Consider the following 17,426-nt stretch of genomic DNA (forward strand, 5'->3'; position numbering starts at 1 on the left):
ATGAAATCCCCAGCAAAATACTGATCACCGTTGTCAAACCTGTGCTTCTTTTTCCAGGGGGCAAAATTGCAATGACTTTATTAGCTGAGTAGTTTTAATTGCCCGGTAGATAAAGCGGTCGGGATTTGTAAGCGCCGAGCCCGATGGAGCGCTCACCGGAGCCTGCCCAGGGCTGAAGAGTAAGTGACCTGCTCGTTGTTAGGTGATCCTCCCCCCTTCCCCTTCGCGCTCTCGCTGCCACCTTTTGCGGACTGGGCTTTCTTTTCTTCCGTGGGTCGGAGGGCAGTTTTGCGGGGACGGAACAGGCGGCGAGTATTTGCCTTCTTTTTTGTTGTTCCGAGCTTCCTCCTCCCCCCGTCCCCGCCGAAGTTCCCCATCCCCTGCTTGAAACTCCTGCTCCGGTCCTCCGAGCCTCCTCTTTGTCTTGTTTATTCTAGCTCCTTTCTTTTTGTCTCTTCCAATTTGCTTGTCATTTGCATGTCGCTAGTTCTCCTTTTTAACCCAAACCGGGAAGGGCAGGGACTTTTTCTTCTTATTCTTCTTATCCTCGCAATTACTTTTTCGTTTCCAAGGGAGGGACGAGCTGCGAATTGTGGAAATGTATAGAAAACGGGATTTGAGTGGTAGGTAGAGAGCACATGAGAAGAGATCAAATGCAAGGCGCGGGATAAGAGCCTTGATCTGGGAGAAGATTAGGATTATTGGGACTTTCTGTTTGTTTGCTGGTTGTTTGTTTTTTCTTCGGGGGGGTGTGTGTGTGTGTGTGTGTGTGTGTTCATTTTTTCTCAGCCCTCGATGGAGGTCTTTCTTGGCTTTTTTGATTTTTCTCTTTATCGGCTGAGTGACCCGGAGCACTTTGCCATGTGTTTAAACGGAGTTAAAGCGCAGGAGGGAACGGCGCTGGGGGCGGGATGGGGGGGGGGGGGGGGAGGGCGTGGGGCCTGCGCGGAGGGGGCGCGCGGGGCTGTGTTCGGGGTGAGCGGCCCGGGATGGGGCGGGGGGCGGGGGAGGGGGGGGGGGGGGGGGGGGGCACCGAAAATGCGGGGCCCGACGGGAGCAGGCGGCCCGACGGGCAGCCGGGGCACGGCTCCCCGGCACCCGGGGCGCTCCGCGGGGCCGCCGTGAGGTCCGCGCGTGTCTGCGGGGAGGGGGCGAGAAAGTTGCGCGCATCCCCCGCGGTCGCCCCGCAGCGGCCCGACGGCTGGCGGGGCGGGGCGGGGCCGCTGGGGGCGCGGGCAGGTGCGCGGGGCGCGGGCAGGTGCGCGCAGGGGCGGCGGGGCGGGCGCCGGGCGGGGCGGCTGCGGAGCGGGACGCGGGACGCGGGACGCGGGACGGGGCCCGGCCGCCGGCGGTGGCGGAGGGAGCCGGGGTGGCGGGGTCAGCCCTGGGAAACGAGGCGATAACCGGGGCGGGGGGCGGGAGGTGGTGGTGGTGGGGGGGGGGGGGTCCGCGGCCGGTCTGAAGGCGCGGCCGCGGCGGGACGGAGCTCTCGGCGGGGTCAGTGTCACCTGCGTGTGCCCCGTCTGCGGAAATAACGGATACGGAGGATATTAACTTAATATCTCTGACAAAGTAGGAGATGTCAATCACGGCTGGCAGGGGAAACGGCTGCGGACTAGAGGTGCCCTTGAACGTCGGGCAAAAGTTGCCAGGGGGAGGATTTGGAAACCCGCTAGTTTCGCACGGGTCCCGAGCGGTCGCGGCGAACGCCGCGGTGATTCTGGCTGCGCGGCGAGCGTCACCCCAAAACCCTCATCCGGGTCTGGGGACGGGCGGGGGGCACGCGGAAGCGCATCCGCTCATCCAGGGCCGTTTTGCTCGGTGGCGGAAAGGTCCGGCGTTGTGTAACGCGGGGTGCAGAAACACGGCCGTGTCACGGCGAGGTGTAAAAGCCCAGATTATTTGTCACTTCCATCGTCTGTAGAGGTTTGGCAGCGCGCGGGATGAATTATGCGGAGGCAGTTTCCTCACCCGTAGATTTGCATGTGGCACATACCCTTTACGTCTTCCTTCTCGCAGTTTTTCCGTGAGTTGCCATCAATCACGTAAAGTTTACGACCGCTGCAGCTCATTTTGCATTTATTTTATCTGCTTTTTGTCCAGAGCTTACCTTTAGCAGCAATATCGCCTACTGTGAAATGTTTATTAATACTCAAGGGTAGGCAGAGTATCAACATTTCATGAGTTGATACATTGTAAAAAGTACAATGGATATACTTTTTGCTAACAGCTCCCTATTAAATTATTCTGTAAAGTATCTTGCATTCGCTGAACGGCGCTGTCAGTATATACTGTTAACTTCCCTGCCAGCTGACCTCTGAGGCCTCTCAGTTTATATGACTTGTCTTTTTTACGATCGGTTGATAAATTAAGATCGTCGTAAGAATGGACACATTTTGAAATTGGAGTTTAATTTTATTCAGGGCAGAATTGTAAATACTGCAATTTGTACTCTCCAAATAATGATATATTCTGTCTCAAAGTGCAGCCTAACTGCTAGATTAACTAATTCAAGAATTGTGATTTAACGGCATCGTGTAGCCTGGCAAAAGAATAGCTTGGAAAACTTGGGCTGAGTTCATAGTAGGAATCTTGCGAACGTTTCAGTCTTGTCTCTGCACAGAGACCGTGTGAGTTATTTTCTTCACGATCAGTGAAATAACAAGGACCAAATGGGCTTGAGAAAGGGAAAATGTTTTCAATTTTCTACCTTGAGCAGCTTGATTTCTTTTCCTCATTCAAAGAATCCCTTTCCTCAAGCAGTGTCGAGCGCGGCTACATGATGGAGGGGCCTGCATCTCCCCAAAATAAAGGCCTGAAATAATGAGATGCTGAATCCCTCCCGTTAGTGAGCTCTGTCAATTCTCACGGTAGTCGATGGGCATTGAGGAGGTTTGGCATTCACGGGAATTGCTGAATACCTTGCTGGATTGGGCCCGGGGTATCACCGGGTTCACAAAACCAGGGTGGCTTTTTTCTTCAAGGCTAAAGAGCAGGTAGCATAATTTTGAAGCGAGTCAGGCTCTAATTTTTACTCCTTACGGAGAAATCCTAATAAACTAGTTGTTGCTGCACAATTAGTTGCTCATCCTTTCTGCCTTGTTTCAAATTCTTTGATTACATGTCTCAGCTAAGGGCGTTAGATAACCCCTTCTCCCAAGAAAACTTGTGTCAGAGCTGTGCAAAAAGGTAGTACTTTCTCATTAGTGGCTGACGTGATTTTAACGCTGAACAGATCTATGGAGAATAAATGTAATCTGTTCTTCGGATTTTAGCTGTGGTTTTGTGCATGAAATGCTGTTGACTGGAATAATTTTCATCCCGCCCTTCCTGGCTGATTCTGGCCAAGCCATACCCCGTGTAGCGCTTTAGAGTGAAAGATCTAAATATTTCTATTAGCAGAAGCATGTTAAATTTCTTGTGTGGTATTGGCATAATGGGCTGACACGAAGCAGGCAGACGCTGGACCAAAGAAAGTAGTCGGCTTGTGAAAAGATAGGAACAGTTTCAGCTCTACAAACTGATAACTCCTTGAATTCATCCATGAATACTCGTCAAGTTTAGCACTTTTCTGCTGCGTATTTAATGGCTGTTTAGGTTAGGCTAGGGTCCTTCAGAGTGGCTGAGGAGGGTGAGTTTGAATTTACATCTCCTTTGCAGCTCGTAGGTGTATGAATTAATCTAGGAGAAAATGATCGGCATCTTTGTAGATCCAAAATGAGTTAACAAAATTGATTACAGAAATTGATTTATTTGTAACGAGTGCGGTTAAATACCTGACATCGTATTCCTTTCTAAAGACTGTTCTAGCCAAGGGTTTGGTAACAGTAACTCTTGGATACCAAGAAATTAATCTGTTTCCAGTTAAAATGTCAAGGCATATCAAACGGATATGAAATAAACCCATGTCTGTAGCTGCTGTGCTGTTGAGAGGTTGTTCATAGCTACATTTTAATCATATCTCCTTAACCAAAAGTTTTGAAGGTAAATTTGTAAATAAAATACTGCCAGCTATGTTTATGGATGGACTTAGAAAGTGCTGAGGCCCTTGGTATGGTTTTTAATTACATGGGCATGGAAAATGTTTGGTTTCTGAGAAAGCCGCATCGTGCGAGTTGAGGCTTGAGATGTGGAGGGTAAATTTAACATAAACTACACTTGGCACGCAAGGAGTATCAAAAGTGACGTGCAAAGCAAATTTAACCTTCACAAATTTAAAACTCTGTAACTTGGAAAGAAATGGTGCTTCTGAAGGTTTCTACATAGATCTTGACAACCTAAGCTATCTTTCTAACTAGATATTTCTGGATAGCTGTATAGAGACATTAGGTGTATGAAGCGGAGTTTTGAGACAATGCGCAGCCAAAGTACTGGTACTGCGTAAAGGACACGAACTTCCTAATTTTTTTTTTTTTTTCTCCCGAGAGTTCCTTATTTATTCAGTTCTAATCTAACCAGTCTCGAAGTCTGCCTGTCGTGGCTGGGATTCTGCGTCCCGCTGTACGTGCCATTCCACTTCCCTTGAGGTGTGAATTGGTTTTGGTCCTCCGAGACCGAAATATTAACTGGCCGTTCAATACCCGTTCTGTTTTGTCAGGCTACAGTAGAACTATTTCGCATATTTAAGCCGAAAGGCACGTAAGCCTTAAAGCTGGCAGTCTGTAGGCTGGGGATAACACCAGGGCAAATGGGAGACGTTGCTTAATACCCAGGTTAAGTGTATGATAACTCCGATGCTTTCAGCTTGCGGCGAGGGAAGGAGGGGGCATTGCTCCGGAGCACCTCCTGCCGCGTGTTTGCAGTGGCAGGAATGGGCTGGCGAGCAGCTGCTGGTACAGGGGCTCGGGGAGAGGGAAATGGACACTGGGGAGGAAGGATGAGTGGCAATGACCTTCCAACCTGGCACAGGACAGCCTATTTCCTGAGCTGCTGACTCAAGGGTACAGCAAGCCCTCCCCATGCGTGTCCTTGGTTGGGATTGGGCAAGAGAGAGGGAAACGGTGGTCACGCACCTCAAATTTGCTGGGAAACGTGCAAAACTTGAAACCTGACATGAGGTTTTTGGTGTGAGTCTGGGAACTTATTGCTGGATCTCAATCAAGCATAAACTGACTACAGAAGAGGAAGGAAAAGCCTGAAGGTTTTCGGTGTTGGTGGGGTGGTTTTTTTCCTATTGGCAAGTATTATCTTCATGGAGAATGCCTTTAGAATATCTTACATGCAGTAAGCGAGAGCTCTTTCAGTTATCTTGTGACTAGTTTATATCGCTTTCAAACGCACACCACTAGACTGAAAGGTCAACCTTGACCCTGGTTTATTCTGTGCCAGTATCACCTGCTTAAAAACTCCGGTGGTGGTCGCCCCTTTCCACCCCCTGGGGACTTGGCCGTTTATTTACAAACCCAGTCCTTCTGAAATCCCAGCTCCTCGGATATTTTTTAGATGAAGACCTAATTGTAAGAGCCTGATTCTGCCCTCTGAAAAACTCCATTTGCATTCATGGAGAGAAAGCAGGAGATGGTCTTTTACAACACGCACTGCCAAGCGGGGCCTGATCCTACCACTTGCACGTAACAGGATTTTGGTATCCCTGGACTCCAGGGGAGTTGCTTGCAGGGTGGGATGCTGCCTAGTGTGCAGGTGGTAGAATTGGGCCCCTGCAAGAGAACTCCTTGTTATCTCATTATTATCGTGAGGTAGCCAAACTTCATTTGCTTAACGTGCCTTTTGATAAGGAATGATCTGTGAAGACAGTGACCTGATAACAGTGTAAGGCTCTGGATTTCCCATCTGAATTCATGACACTTTTTTTTTTTTTTTTTAATTTTTATCATTCTTTGCTTTCCTGTATGCAAGGAGCCAGTAATGTAAACAAACATCATGTCCCTAGCATAACTGTCTCTGACACGAAATCTCTGAAAATTCTTTTAGTACATCCAGAATATGTGGGCAAAGGCTGCAGAATAGACATGATGTTTCGAAGTATTAAAAGCTTTTTTTTTTTCATCCTGGTTGCAAACTAAGCATTGACTACTGTCTTGATTTTACAGATTATTTCATGCTGAAATTATGCCTATCTGCATGGATAGTCATTCTTTAAAACTAGCCACAGATGCAGTCCTAGGGAGCACGTAGATGTTTTTACAGGTGAACCGAAAGAGATGGGAGCAATTCCAAAAAGTCTGCATGCTGCCTTTGGCAATATACCCTGTTATTGTGAAGATTGTGCTCTGTTAAGCAAATGTAAAGTTTAATATTAGATAAGCGTCTCATGAAAAATATTTTAATTTTCCTCAGTGTTAAATTTTAAGAAACAGGAAAGAGTGCCTAGTGCTTTATGTGCAATGTGAGTTTAGCATCACTAGTTAATAAGTCACAAATTATGTCAAGAGCCTTTTACAAAATGCAAGGAAGTGTGTTATCTTTTTATGCTGTGTTCCTGGGAAACAATGAGAGTTCATATAAAGAGAAGGTATCTTCCTTTCTCACGCAGCTGATTGATGTTATTTCTTTCATCTTTCCATATTTTTTCTCATCCTTTCTGCATGTCACAGGAAGTAAGATTCTGTGTATTCAAAATGTTATGTGTAAGAAGGGCTTCACTGGCCATTTGAGATACTGTTCTTGGGGATTTTTCTAAAGCAGAGAGATGTGACACTGAACATGCCTCTTTTCTGCTATGCAAAAAATTTAACATCAGGTATTTCAGTGTACGAAATACAGAATCTTCAGCCTTTAGTAGCAGGGCTTGCTTGGAGAATGTAAGTTAAGAAAAGGGAAGGAATGTGTGGGGAAATCAAAACACTGTCGTGGCTAGTCACTCGTACATACGAGGCTGTGTTAATGAACTACATTTTGGCCTTTATTTGATCACATCTCTGTAAATATTATAAGCCTGACCATAAAATATTTTAATGCATTTTTGCTTTGCTGAATAAATGTTCCCTAATGATTTAAGAGAGGGGTTTTTTTCCCCAGTGTAAGCCTAAATGCGTCTATGATTTCTTTGCCTTTCACATACATACATACTATCCTACCTACAATTAAGTGAAAGTTGTTGTTTTGACCTTCGAATGTTTATTTACCAGTTTTATCTCTCTTTAAAAAGCAAAACTACAATTATGGTTTTTACATCGCAATTGAATTTTTTTAATCCAAATTTTATACAATTTCTTGTTTTAACAATAAATCTTAAATAAGGAGTACTTTCATCTTCTTTTGTAACATGTATCTCAATGCCCTAAATTTAATCAATTGGTTGTCAGAGGCTGTGTTCTTCTAATCTACTCTTTCTTCTGAAGATAAACAGTATCATTTTAGGCATTTGTGCAAGAGAATCATATTACTGGTGCTTAAGCAGTTTTTGCTTTTTTAAATCTTAATCCATCTTAAACCAGTGGAGCAGAAATATTTAAAAATGTTTCATTTCAAGCAGAGTGCATAATAAATTGCAATAATTGTAATGTGCCATAAATCCCAGAGCCTATGCATTTTGCATTTTATTCAGGATTGAGGTCAGGAAATTTGGAGAAATTTAAAGAAAATGATTCATCAGTCCTTTTGTTCTGTTGGCCAGGGTCCCAGGATTCTTGAGCTGAGCCCAGCTGACAAGCTTTTGAAGATGGCACAATAACAGTCCAGTGATGCCTGACCATGACAGCACAGCCCTCTTAAGCAGGCAAACCAAGAGAAGAAGAGTTGACATTGGAGTGAAAAGGACGGTAGGGACAGCATCTGCATTTTTTGCAAAGGCAAGAGCAACGTTTTTTAGTGCCATGAATCCCCAAGGTTCAGAGCAGGATGTCGAGTATTCAGTGGTGCAGCATGCAGATGGGGAAAAGTCAAATGTACTCCGCAAGCTGCTGAAGAGGGCGAACTCATATGAAGATGCCATGATGCCTTTTCCAGGAGCAACCATAATTTCCCAGCTGTTGAAAAATAACATGAACAAAAATGGTGGCACGGAGCCCAGTTTCCAAGCCAGCGGTCTCTCTAGTACAGGCTCAGAAGTACATCAGGAGGATGTATGCAGCAACTCTTCAAGAGACAGCCCCCAAGAGTGTCTTTCCCCTTTTGGCAGGCCGACTATGAGCCACTTTGATGTGGATCGGTTATGCGACGAGCACCTGAGAGCTAAACGCGCCCGGGTTGAGAATATAATTCGGGGTATGAGCCATTCCCCCAGCGTGGCATTAAGGGGCAATGAAAACGAAAGAGAAATAGCTCCGCAGTCTGTGAGTCCCCGAGAAAGTTACAGAGAAAACAAACGCAAGCAAAAGCTGCCGCAACAGCAGCAGCAGAGTTTCCAGCAGCTGGTTTCAGCGAGGAAAGAGCAGAAGCGAGAGGAGCGCAGACAGCTGAAGCAGCAGCTGGAGGACATGCAGAAGCAGCTGCGCCAGCTGCAGGAGAAGTTCTACCAGATCTACGACAGCACCGACTCCGAAAATGATGAAGATGGCAACCTGTCTGAAGACAGCATGCGCTCTGAAACCATGGACGCGAGGGCCGGTGACTCTGTGGGCAGGTCGGACAACGAGATGTGCGAGCTGGACCCGGGGCAGTTCATCGACCGGGCGCGGGCCCTCATCCGGGAGCAGGAGATTGCGGAGAACAAGCCCAAAAGAGAAGGTCCCAAGGAGAAGGAGCAAGGGCCGAATGCCTTCCACCCCGAAGGCAAACACTTGGCCGAGACGCTGAAGCAGGAGCTCAACACCGCCATGTCGCAAGTTGTGGACACGGTGGTCAAGGTCTTCTCGTCCAAGCCCTCCCGCCAGCTTCCTCAGGTCTTCCCGCCTCTCCAGATCCCGCAGGCGAGGTTCGCTGTCAACGGGGAGAACCACAACTTCCACACGGCCAACCAGCGCCTGCAGTGCTTTGGGGACGTCATCATTCCCAACCCCCTCGACACCTTCGGCAGTGTCCCCATGCCCGGCGCCACCGACCAAACCGAGGCGCTGCCCCTCGTCGTCCGCAAAAACTCCTCCGACCAATCCGCCTCGGCCCCGCCGGCCGGCGGCCACCACGCCTCCCTGCACCAGTCCCCGCTCTCGGCCACCGCCGGCTTCTCCACCTCCTCCTTCCGCCACCCCTTCCCGCTGCCCCTCATGGCCTACCCCTTCCAGAGCCCCCTGGGTGCCCCATCGGCCTCCTTCCCGGGGAAAGACCGCGCCTCCCCTGAATCCCTCGACCTGACCCGGGAGACCACCAGCCTGAGGACCAAGATGTCGTCACACCACATGAACCACCACCCCTGCTCGCCGGCCCACCCTCCCAGCGCCGCCGAGGGCCTCTCCTTGTCCCTCATAAAGTCCGAGTGCGGCGACCTGCAAGACATGTCCGAAATCTCGCCCTATTCAGGAAGTGCAATATCCTTTTCGAAAGACGAGCGATTAGCCGGTGGTGGCCGGTGGGGAGGACGAGGGGCCATGCTCGTGCCCCGGGGCTTCCCCTGGGCGCTGGGGAGCGGGGCGCTCCCGGGGGAGCAGGTGGGGGGCTTCGTGAGGCCAAATAAAATGCCGGGTGTTGACTCACGGCGCTCCTTCAGCAACGGTGTTCACAGAAAAAAGCCACCGGCCCTCCCCGAGCCTTTTAGACCGTCCCGTGGGGTCGGAAAGCGAGCCGAGCCCACGACTTGGGTGCCAGCGCGTTTCCCCGGGCTGGCAGGTGCTTCCCCAGGTGGGGAGGTGATCGAGGGGGCATCGCCCTCGGACGAAAACCCTTCGAGCCACAGCCACCTCCTTTCCCTCCCCTGCCAGGTCGACGCGCACCCCGTGTTAATGGTGTCGTGGCTGGGGTTCGCAGCGAGCCACAGTCCGGTCATTCGTGAGCCTTCAGCTCTCAAGTGCGTAAGGGAAACGAAGCACAAAAGACACAGGTACTGATATATTCAGGCTGCATCAAGTTCTTTCCCCCACCCAGAGGTCTGTTCCTCAGCCCTTGTGCAGCTGCCTGCTATGCATGATTAACCTCTGTTCAGCCATACACAGAAATCTTTTGTCCTAACATACACAAAGCAAATTATTTTGGAAAGCTAGAGAGAACAATTAAATATAAAACTTCAGCTGTATTAAATTTACAGGACACTTCCCCTGCTTAAAAAACAGATTACAACAAAATCTCTTTTTAGCTCAATAGCAGGCTTTAGTTAGAGACAAAAATCCATCTCTGCCTTTATTTAGGCATATCCAGACATAGTAGTGATATTTTCTTTTTTTTTTTCCTGGAAACTAGTACTAGATTTTATTTTTATTTTTTTTTTGTTTTTTTAGCAGTAACACCTCCCACTCCTTCCATCTTTTCTCCTAATGTGCTTTTTGGTCAAAAGATTTTTCTTCCAAGTACAGTTGTATTAAAAGTGAATAAAATACCATGTCTGCCTGATGCTAAAATTGAAGATTTTGCATGAAGGGTAGATTAACGATTTTTCCCAGCTCCAAGACCCCAGCAGAAGGCAGTAGCACAAGCACAGAGCTTTAGATGCAGCTAATTTCATTCCCAAGTTGATGAAACTAATTGCGACTGAATAACTCTGCCCCTCCCTGAGTGATGGTAGCGATGCTGAGGAACTTGTTCCCTTTCCAGGAGTATCATGTGAAGGCAGATGCTCAAGGCTGTGCCCCATCACTGGGTATCTTCTAGACGATTAATAACTCTGGTGGTTTTAGATTAATTTAGCCACAGTTTCTGTAGACATGTTACATCCTCAGGAGGGTGCTGGCAGGGCTCGAGACCCGCTGGTTACCTGGACTTCCCATCAAGTCTTTGATCTAACTTAGGTGAAGCCTGAGTCAAGAATCGCTGCTGTCTGAGCTGTATGAGTAGTCCCGTTTCCACAGGGGGAAGTGTTCCCGGTCTGAAAACACCTTCCTTAGCTGTTGGTGGTTCTGAGAGCCAGCTGGCAGTGGACATGATGTCTGAGGGACGTCTTTCCCAAAAGAGGATCTCTCTGCTGCATTGGTAGCACGGAAGTCTTCTTGCCATATACACTGTATGGCAACACAGAGGAGTCGGTCTAAAGGCAGCATCACTCACAGTTACCGCCAGTTACTTTTGGAGTTCCAAACTGAAAATCTCTCCCGCGTATTGAAATGCAAGCTGCGGTGCTCGGAAAGCAGTCCCGAGGTCAACAGGAGTGGCAGCCAAGGGCAAGACTCGGGCCAGGGCAATTAAGTAATTTCTACCAAACGGTACAGTGGCATACTAATTGTTTTTGTGTAAATGTAGATCTCCCATCCTGGGAGAGGAGTGAGCAGAGGTGAAAAATGCCAAGCGTGTGAACCGGGAGGACTTCTAGGGCTGCACTTGATCCTCTCCACCTGTGGAGCATCCCTGCCTCGCCCCTGCCATTTCTTCCCCTTTCTCCTGCTCATCCTCGGTGGCGGTTGCTAATGGAGCTTGTTGCTTCTGCCGAAACAGGGGTGCAAGAGTCCCCTGCCATGCTGAGGCTTAGCCAGGGGAAACGCCGAGTGCTAGAGTGATTCCCTTCCGTCTTCCTTGCCCCGCTTCTTCCCCGCCATTGTGAAAGCTCTCTGGCTTTCCCACCTAGATGCTATTGCAGGCTGCAGTTGGATTTGGGTTTAGGTACAGACCTGTTGGGACAAACAGATTTATTCAATAGCACTTCTGCTCAACGTGTACTGTGGTATACGGCTTAGATGTGGGGATGGATGTTTTTTTCTAGCAGTGGCTTGTTTGTCCAGGTAGCTTACAGTTTCCAGGGAAAGGCGCAGTATGGAGGTTGGCTTGTTTGTGGTCGATTCTGTTGCGGTGCTTTTATTTTACATGGTTGAATGTGCACATATAGGGAATATATTTCTTGAGAGAAGCAGATCTTTCTTCCCTGCAGAAAGCAACATCTGTTTTCCTGGACAATACAGCCAGGATGAGAACATAAGACTAGCAGATACAGCCAAGTTCAGGTTTTAGTAGTAAGCTAAAACACTGAACTAGCCTGGCTTTTGGGTTTGGGGGTTTTGTTCTTTTTGGTTTTTTAACCAATGCCTATAAAATGTATCTGATAGTTCTTTGCTGAATTGCAGAAGGAAATGGTTAATGTTTGCGTATGTTGCTAAACAAGATAAGATGCACCTGCAGCATGAATTCCCATCTTGGTCATGAATGCAGTCTGTATCTTTGCAAACTAATCTGTTTAATCAAATATTAAGTTTTATTCAAATTCCAAAAGAAACAGACAGCGAATTGTTTTTCTGCATGGTCTTCCTTTGTCATGCATCCTCTTTGCATCTCAAGAAAAATAGCCTTGTTCAGTCCCAAAACATTTGCATAGATCAAAATTGAAGCACAACAGTAGTTCGTGTGCTGTTAAGACGTTTGTAAAGGTGAAGAAGTTTAGCGTGCTCTCCCTGGCAGGAGGGCTTTAAAACATTGGTGAAACTTTCTACAATTTTATTTATTTTTAAACAGAATTCCAATCCAACTGGAATGAGTTTCACAGTCCCAATACGTGAAAGCTATAATTAGTGAATTACAACATATTGAAATGAGGAGTTATTACATCTGACTAGAATTAAACTAATTAAACTTTAAAAAAAAAATGAGCGATTGTACAGCAAGCTGGGTAACTCTGTGCTGTTGATAAAACCTGGGTGATGAACAAATACTTTCCAGCCAGCCCGTTCTTTGGAGGGTCCTGAAGATGCTCTAAGATACAGCTATTTGGAGCTTTGCTGATTAAAAGCACCTGAAGTGTAACTTAAGGAGACTCTTGGCTTTGCTAGTGCAGATTTTTTACCTGATACAGCCTATTCTTTCCTCTTTTCCTTCAGCTCAGTACATGTGTGGGCTAGAAAAGCCTGTTAGAGCATTTGTGGGAGCTCAGGCTGAGAGTAACAGGAGTGAAAGATCATCTCCACTGAAAAATATTTTTGCAAAAGAGGAGTGTTACCTGGGAGGATTGAAATGCAAATGAGTCAAGTGCTGTGCAATGCCACCCCTGTGCTTCTCCAATTAAAACACACAAGAGCGTGTATATGTTTCATTCCCAGTCTTTCACTCCCTATTTCTTAGGGTTTTGCCTTTTTGCTGCTGCTGTGTTAGGTGAGGCTACGCTGTACTATGTAAACGCTCAACGCTGAGACTCTCAGGTTGTTTGAACACTGCTTTAGGTTCAGCTGCAGTACACTGTTACTCTGATCTTTTATGTTCCTGAGCAGATGTCTTTCATTAATTTATGGATTTATCATCTTTTCTTTCTCTCCTTTTTTTTCTTTCCCTTTTTTTTTTTTTTTTTTTTTTTTACACCTGGCAGCTGGCTCAAGTTTCAGCAGTTATTGTCTATTTTGCATTACCCATAGAATTGAATGTCATCTGTCTTCACAAAGCTATAGCTAAGAGAATTGAGGCAAGCCACACGAGCTGCTGGGACAGAGCTTGTTTGCGTTCCATTCGGCACCCCTCCTCCCTTTACCTCCTTAATATTTATTTGTGCTCGTTTTCTTTCCTGGCCTTGAATGGGGCTTAGCTCGTGTTCGGTACAGCTGTATGTTTACTGAATCTATTTCATCATGAGTCATTGTGCGTGTGTAAGTATCCTGGAAACAGCTAGTGCTTTCTTGGAAGAACAGTTGCTTTTCAGCCCAAGCACTTAAAAAGGAAATTAAGCAATTGGTCAGTTCAGTTTTTTTCTGAAATAGCAATGGGTTATCTAATTCTTAGCTCTTAAGTCTGTCATTAACTATTTTTTGCTAGATTATTACAGATCATATCTTTTATCACAGTAAAGCGTTAACCTTAGGATCAAGATATACAGATTTGTTGCATATTTGATATCGCTTTAAGGCTGCCAAGTGCTTAAGAACAAGTATAATTTTAATAAAAAATGGATTTCTGGGAATTTGAGTCTCAGAACATCTTTTAATACATGTTTCATTCAATATCAATATCCTCTGGCATTAGAGCAGAAAATATTTAAAAATCCTAAATGCAGAAGGAATCCAAATGCTTAGACAACTGTCTAATATGCTTAAATCCAGCAAATATGAGAGCTTTTTTTTTTAAAGTTTAAGTCCATCTTTGAGCTTGCATTGGAAGAGAATATACACCAAACCTGATATTAACATGTTGTCAGCGTCAGAGGAATTGCAAATTAAGGAGACTTAGTATTTTTTTTTTCTTTTACTTATTGGAGTTCCCCTTTGGACCCCCACTTTCCTGAAAGGATCGCATAACAAAATGGATTTCTGGCGTAGAAGTTTTGATTTGTCTAAAACTCTTATCACTAAGCAATAGGTGACAGCTTGCTACTATTATTTCACTTACGTATTTTGACAGATGGCACTGCAGAGTGTAATGCTCTTTTAGACTTCTCTATCAGTCTAATGGAGGTAACTGGAGGTTCTTTCAACTCTTCTCTTGGCACAAGAAGTATGTCAGTCATAAATTATCTTCTTTGTAATCATTAAGCATCTAAAACAAAATGCAAGTTCAGCTGAGCCATTTTCCATGTACTTCCAGATAATAAGAGGTTTTTAAACTAATATTGTCGATGCCTTTTTTTTTTTTTAAATGCTACATTTTCCCAATCTAAAAATGAACCTCGTAACTGAAATAAAGGGAGAGGGTTTCAGTAGATTGCACGAATTAAGAGAAAAAGGAATTCTGCTGAAAAAGCCTAGCTAATCATCAGTAGCCTGCTGATAAAAATTAGTCTGGGTTTCCTGTCTTGAGGCCTGGAATGAGATGTTCTGTGCTGACGTGCGCCCGGCCGAAAGGTGGAGGAGGCACCTTGGCTGCAGCACATCTGTCAACTTGGTTGACCTTCCCCCCACCGTAAGGTGTGAACCGAGTGAAATTTTCAACAATTGTGTTTAGGAGAAACAGTCCTTAGAGAAGCTTTTGGGAAGAACCCTTAATTGACCTTGTGGGGGCCACATTGATTTTCTCCACGTGCATCTTCATTTCTGATAAATTATAAAGCCATTAATTTGCTGAGGAAATGGCAGGGCCAGCCTGCGGCACAGATGTGACCAGAGCCGTCCTAGCACGCAGTACACAAAAGAGAGCCAAGAAGCTGGGAGAAAAATCAGCAAGCCGAGATTGTTATGGTTAGCTTCACATTCCCTTGGGAACTCTTTTAGTTGCTTCTGTTTACAGATCTAAAAGGTAATGATGTTTCCAGGATAAATAGGCTGCCTTATAGGGTAAGTGGCCATTTATTGATCTGCTAGCCCACATTTATCGATTGGTTAGCCCCAAATACAGCTTCGTTCTCCGAGGAGTTAACTGTGTAAATCAGGAGGCGACAAGTTTGTGGCAGGGGGATTGAGTGGCAGAGGGGCTCTGCCTGTTGCAAATTTCGCTTTCATTTGCAAGGCAGCCACTGGAGCAAAGCAACAGCGGGATTAGAGAGAGTTACTCCAGACGTTAAAATTCATCAACACTAATGAAACAGGTGAAATGTACTGCCTGTATAAAACACTGCTCAAAATGATAAAGCGTCTCTGATTGTCTTGCATGCATTAGTTTTATTTTGTGCCAGTGGCACGACACTGAGAGAAGGAGAAACTTTAGCTGGAATTGCTAAAGGAGAGGGAGAAAAAGCTTCCGATAAGTTTTCTGCGGCACATGCTTCGTGCATTTGTTTCCTTAGCAACAAGTGAACATACATATGGTACACAAGCCGTAAACTTGCAAGATTCCTGAGACCCAGCACCCAAACTGATAGGAAAAACAGGGTTTAAGTTACGTGGCCTCACATCCGTTGTTTAGCTATTTTACAGAAAATTACAGTGCAGCAATTTAAATGTTAATATTTCCTCCTGTAGTCTGGGGAACTGTAGAGTATGTAAGGGAGCACTTTGCTAGCTCTGTACGTTCAGAAACAGCTTTATCGAGAAAAGCATTTTCCTTTACTAATTCAATCCTACATGCAGGAAGGCTTGTCACCGAATCACTTGAAAAAGGCCAAGCTCATGTTCTTTTACACCCGGTACCCAAGTTCCAATATGCTGAAAACCTACTTCTCAGACGTAAAGGTAAGAAAATCTCTTTCCCCGCCTCTCTCCTTACTGCATGCTATATTTGCTCATGAAATGGTATCATGTTCTCATATTAGAGATTAATAATATTTCTGGGTACGCAAAGGTTACAGTTGACTTTGTTCACTTGTTCTTCTTTTTGAGGTGTACCCTGCTTGTGCCTAGTTGAGGAGAGGTGATTTTTTTTTAATTGAAAATAAAAAAATCATTGACATTTTAGAGCAAAGTAAGAATTATTACAGTAAATTAAACAGTTTTCATTACAGATATCCTATTAAAAAAGGCGATTTCTGTGGTGGTAGAAATGTACTTCCAAGAACATTTTGGAGCAGTTCTCAAGTGCTCCCTTATTGTTTCATTTCGGTTGGTTTCCTCGTATTTGTGCTTACATAAGCAGAGTGTAGAATCCCTTTCTTTCTGTCAAAAAGAAACAGTACATTGAAATTCTCCATGCAGAAGCTGCTTAAAAACAAAAGTGATGATTGTCTCTTATTTACAACTTAATTTGTTGTTGATGCAGAGTACACTGAGCATAAGGAGGATGAATAAAGTGACAGATTCAGGCCACATTATTCAAATGAGGATATGAAAGCTGTCGACATACAGCTGCATCCTCCCTCATTCTACAGAATATTAGGACCTCCTGATTTTTTTTCTAAAAGTAATTGTTCCTTCACATCAACTTGATTTTGTGTTAATCATCTAAGTTTTTTTTTAAAAAACCCATAGATTGGGTTTTAATGATTATAATGGCATACATGGTGTCATTATCTAAGTAACTTTATAAACATTACATTAGCTTAAATTAGTTTGTTACATTCCCCCCCCCCCCCCCCCCCCCCCCCAAATTACAGAAATCCTTCTTTTAATCACTTTCGGGTTATGGGGTTTTTCGGTCTTAGTGGAAGATTATCCCACAGGTTTGTGAACTTGGCCCAGTTTCTGCTGACCAGTTCTCTTTGGTCAAGTTTCTTGGCAGTTTTTCCCTTTCTTTTTTTCATTTAACGTTGCACGCGCTTGCAGATCTCAGTACGCTCCTGCCCCTCACAGCCGTGCCCTTGGAGGTTCCTCTTATTCAATGCCGTGTGCTGAGCGGATGGTGACAACATTTATAAAAAGGAGGCGGGGGGAAGCAATACAGGCACTTCCTAGGCTAAATGGCCAGTCAAGAATCATTAAACACACAAAAAAAAGCTGCAAATGGCGCAGCGGGCCAAGTGGAGGGTTTGCTCTCAGAGTGGATCCACCTGGAATGGAAAAATCGGAGGGAGCATTTCAGGCGATGCTGCTCCAATGAGCCGCCGCAGGCAGATGCAGTGCTGGCAGCAGTGCTCGGGAGGGTCCTGCTCTGGGGCTACCCTGGGCCTTCGCCCCTAGGTGTTCGCACAGCCAGGTACACCGAGCTGGGGATGTTCTTTTTCCCTGGCATTG

At 45.7% G+C, this 17,426-nt stretch overlaps 2 protein-coding genes across 7 annotated transcripts in view; one reads left to right on the forward strand and one right to left on the reverse strand.

Moving 5' to 3' along the window:
- Positions 1 to 17,426, reverse strand: part of PTPN14 (protein tyrosine phosphatase non-receptor type 14) — a 488,901-nt gene that overhangs the window by 240,262 nt on the left and 231,213 nt on the right. The gene's annotated exons all lie outside the window — the stretch shown is intronic.
- Positions 1 to 17,426, forward strand: part of PROX1 (prospero homeobox 1) — a 49,849-nt gene that overhangs the window by 309 nt on the left and 32,114 nt on the right. For 2 of the 6 annotated variants that reach the window (XM_049833406.1, XM_049833412.1), the window contains exons 2-4: positions 58 to 179; positions 7,577 to 9,365; positions 15,885 to 15,992. In XM_049833406.1, coding sequence (XP_049689363.1) covers positions 7,644 to 9,365; positions 15,885 to 15,992 — 1,830 coding nt within the window. In that variant the 5' untranslated portion in view covers positions 58 to 179; positions 7,577 to 7,643. The other 4 variants (XM_049833408.1, XM_049833409.1, XM_049833411.1 and 1 more) reach the window with 4 other exon arrangements.

This window comes from Accipiter gentilis, chromosome 30, assembly GCF_929443795.1.
Source record: "Accipiter gentilis chromosome 30, bAccGen1.1, whole genome shotgun sequence".
NCBI classification, from domain to species: Eukaryota; Metazoa; Chordata; class Aves; order Accipitriformes; family Accipitridae; genus Astur; species Astur gentilis.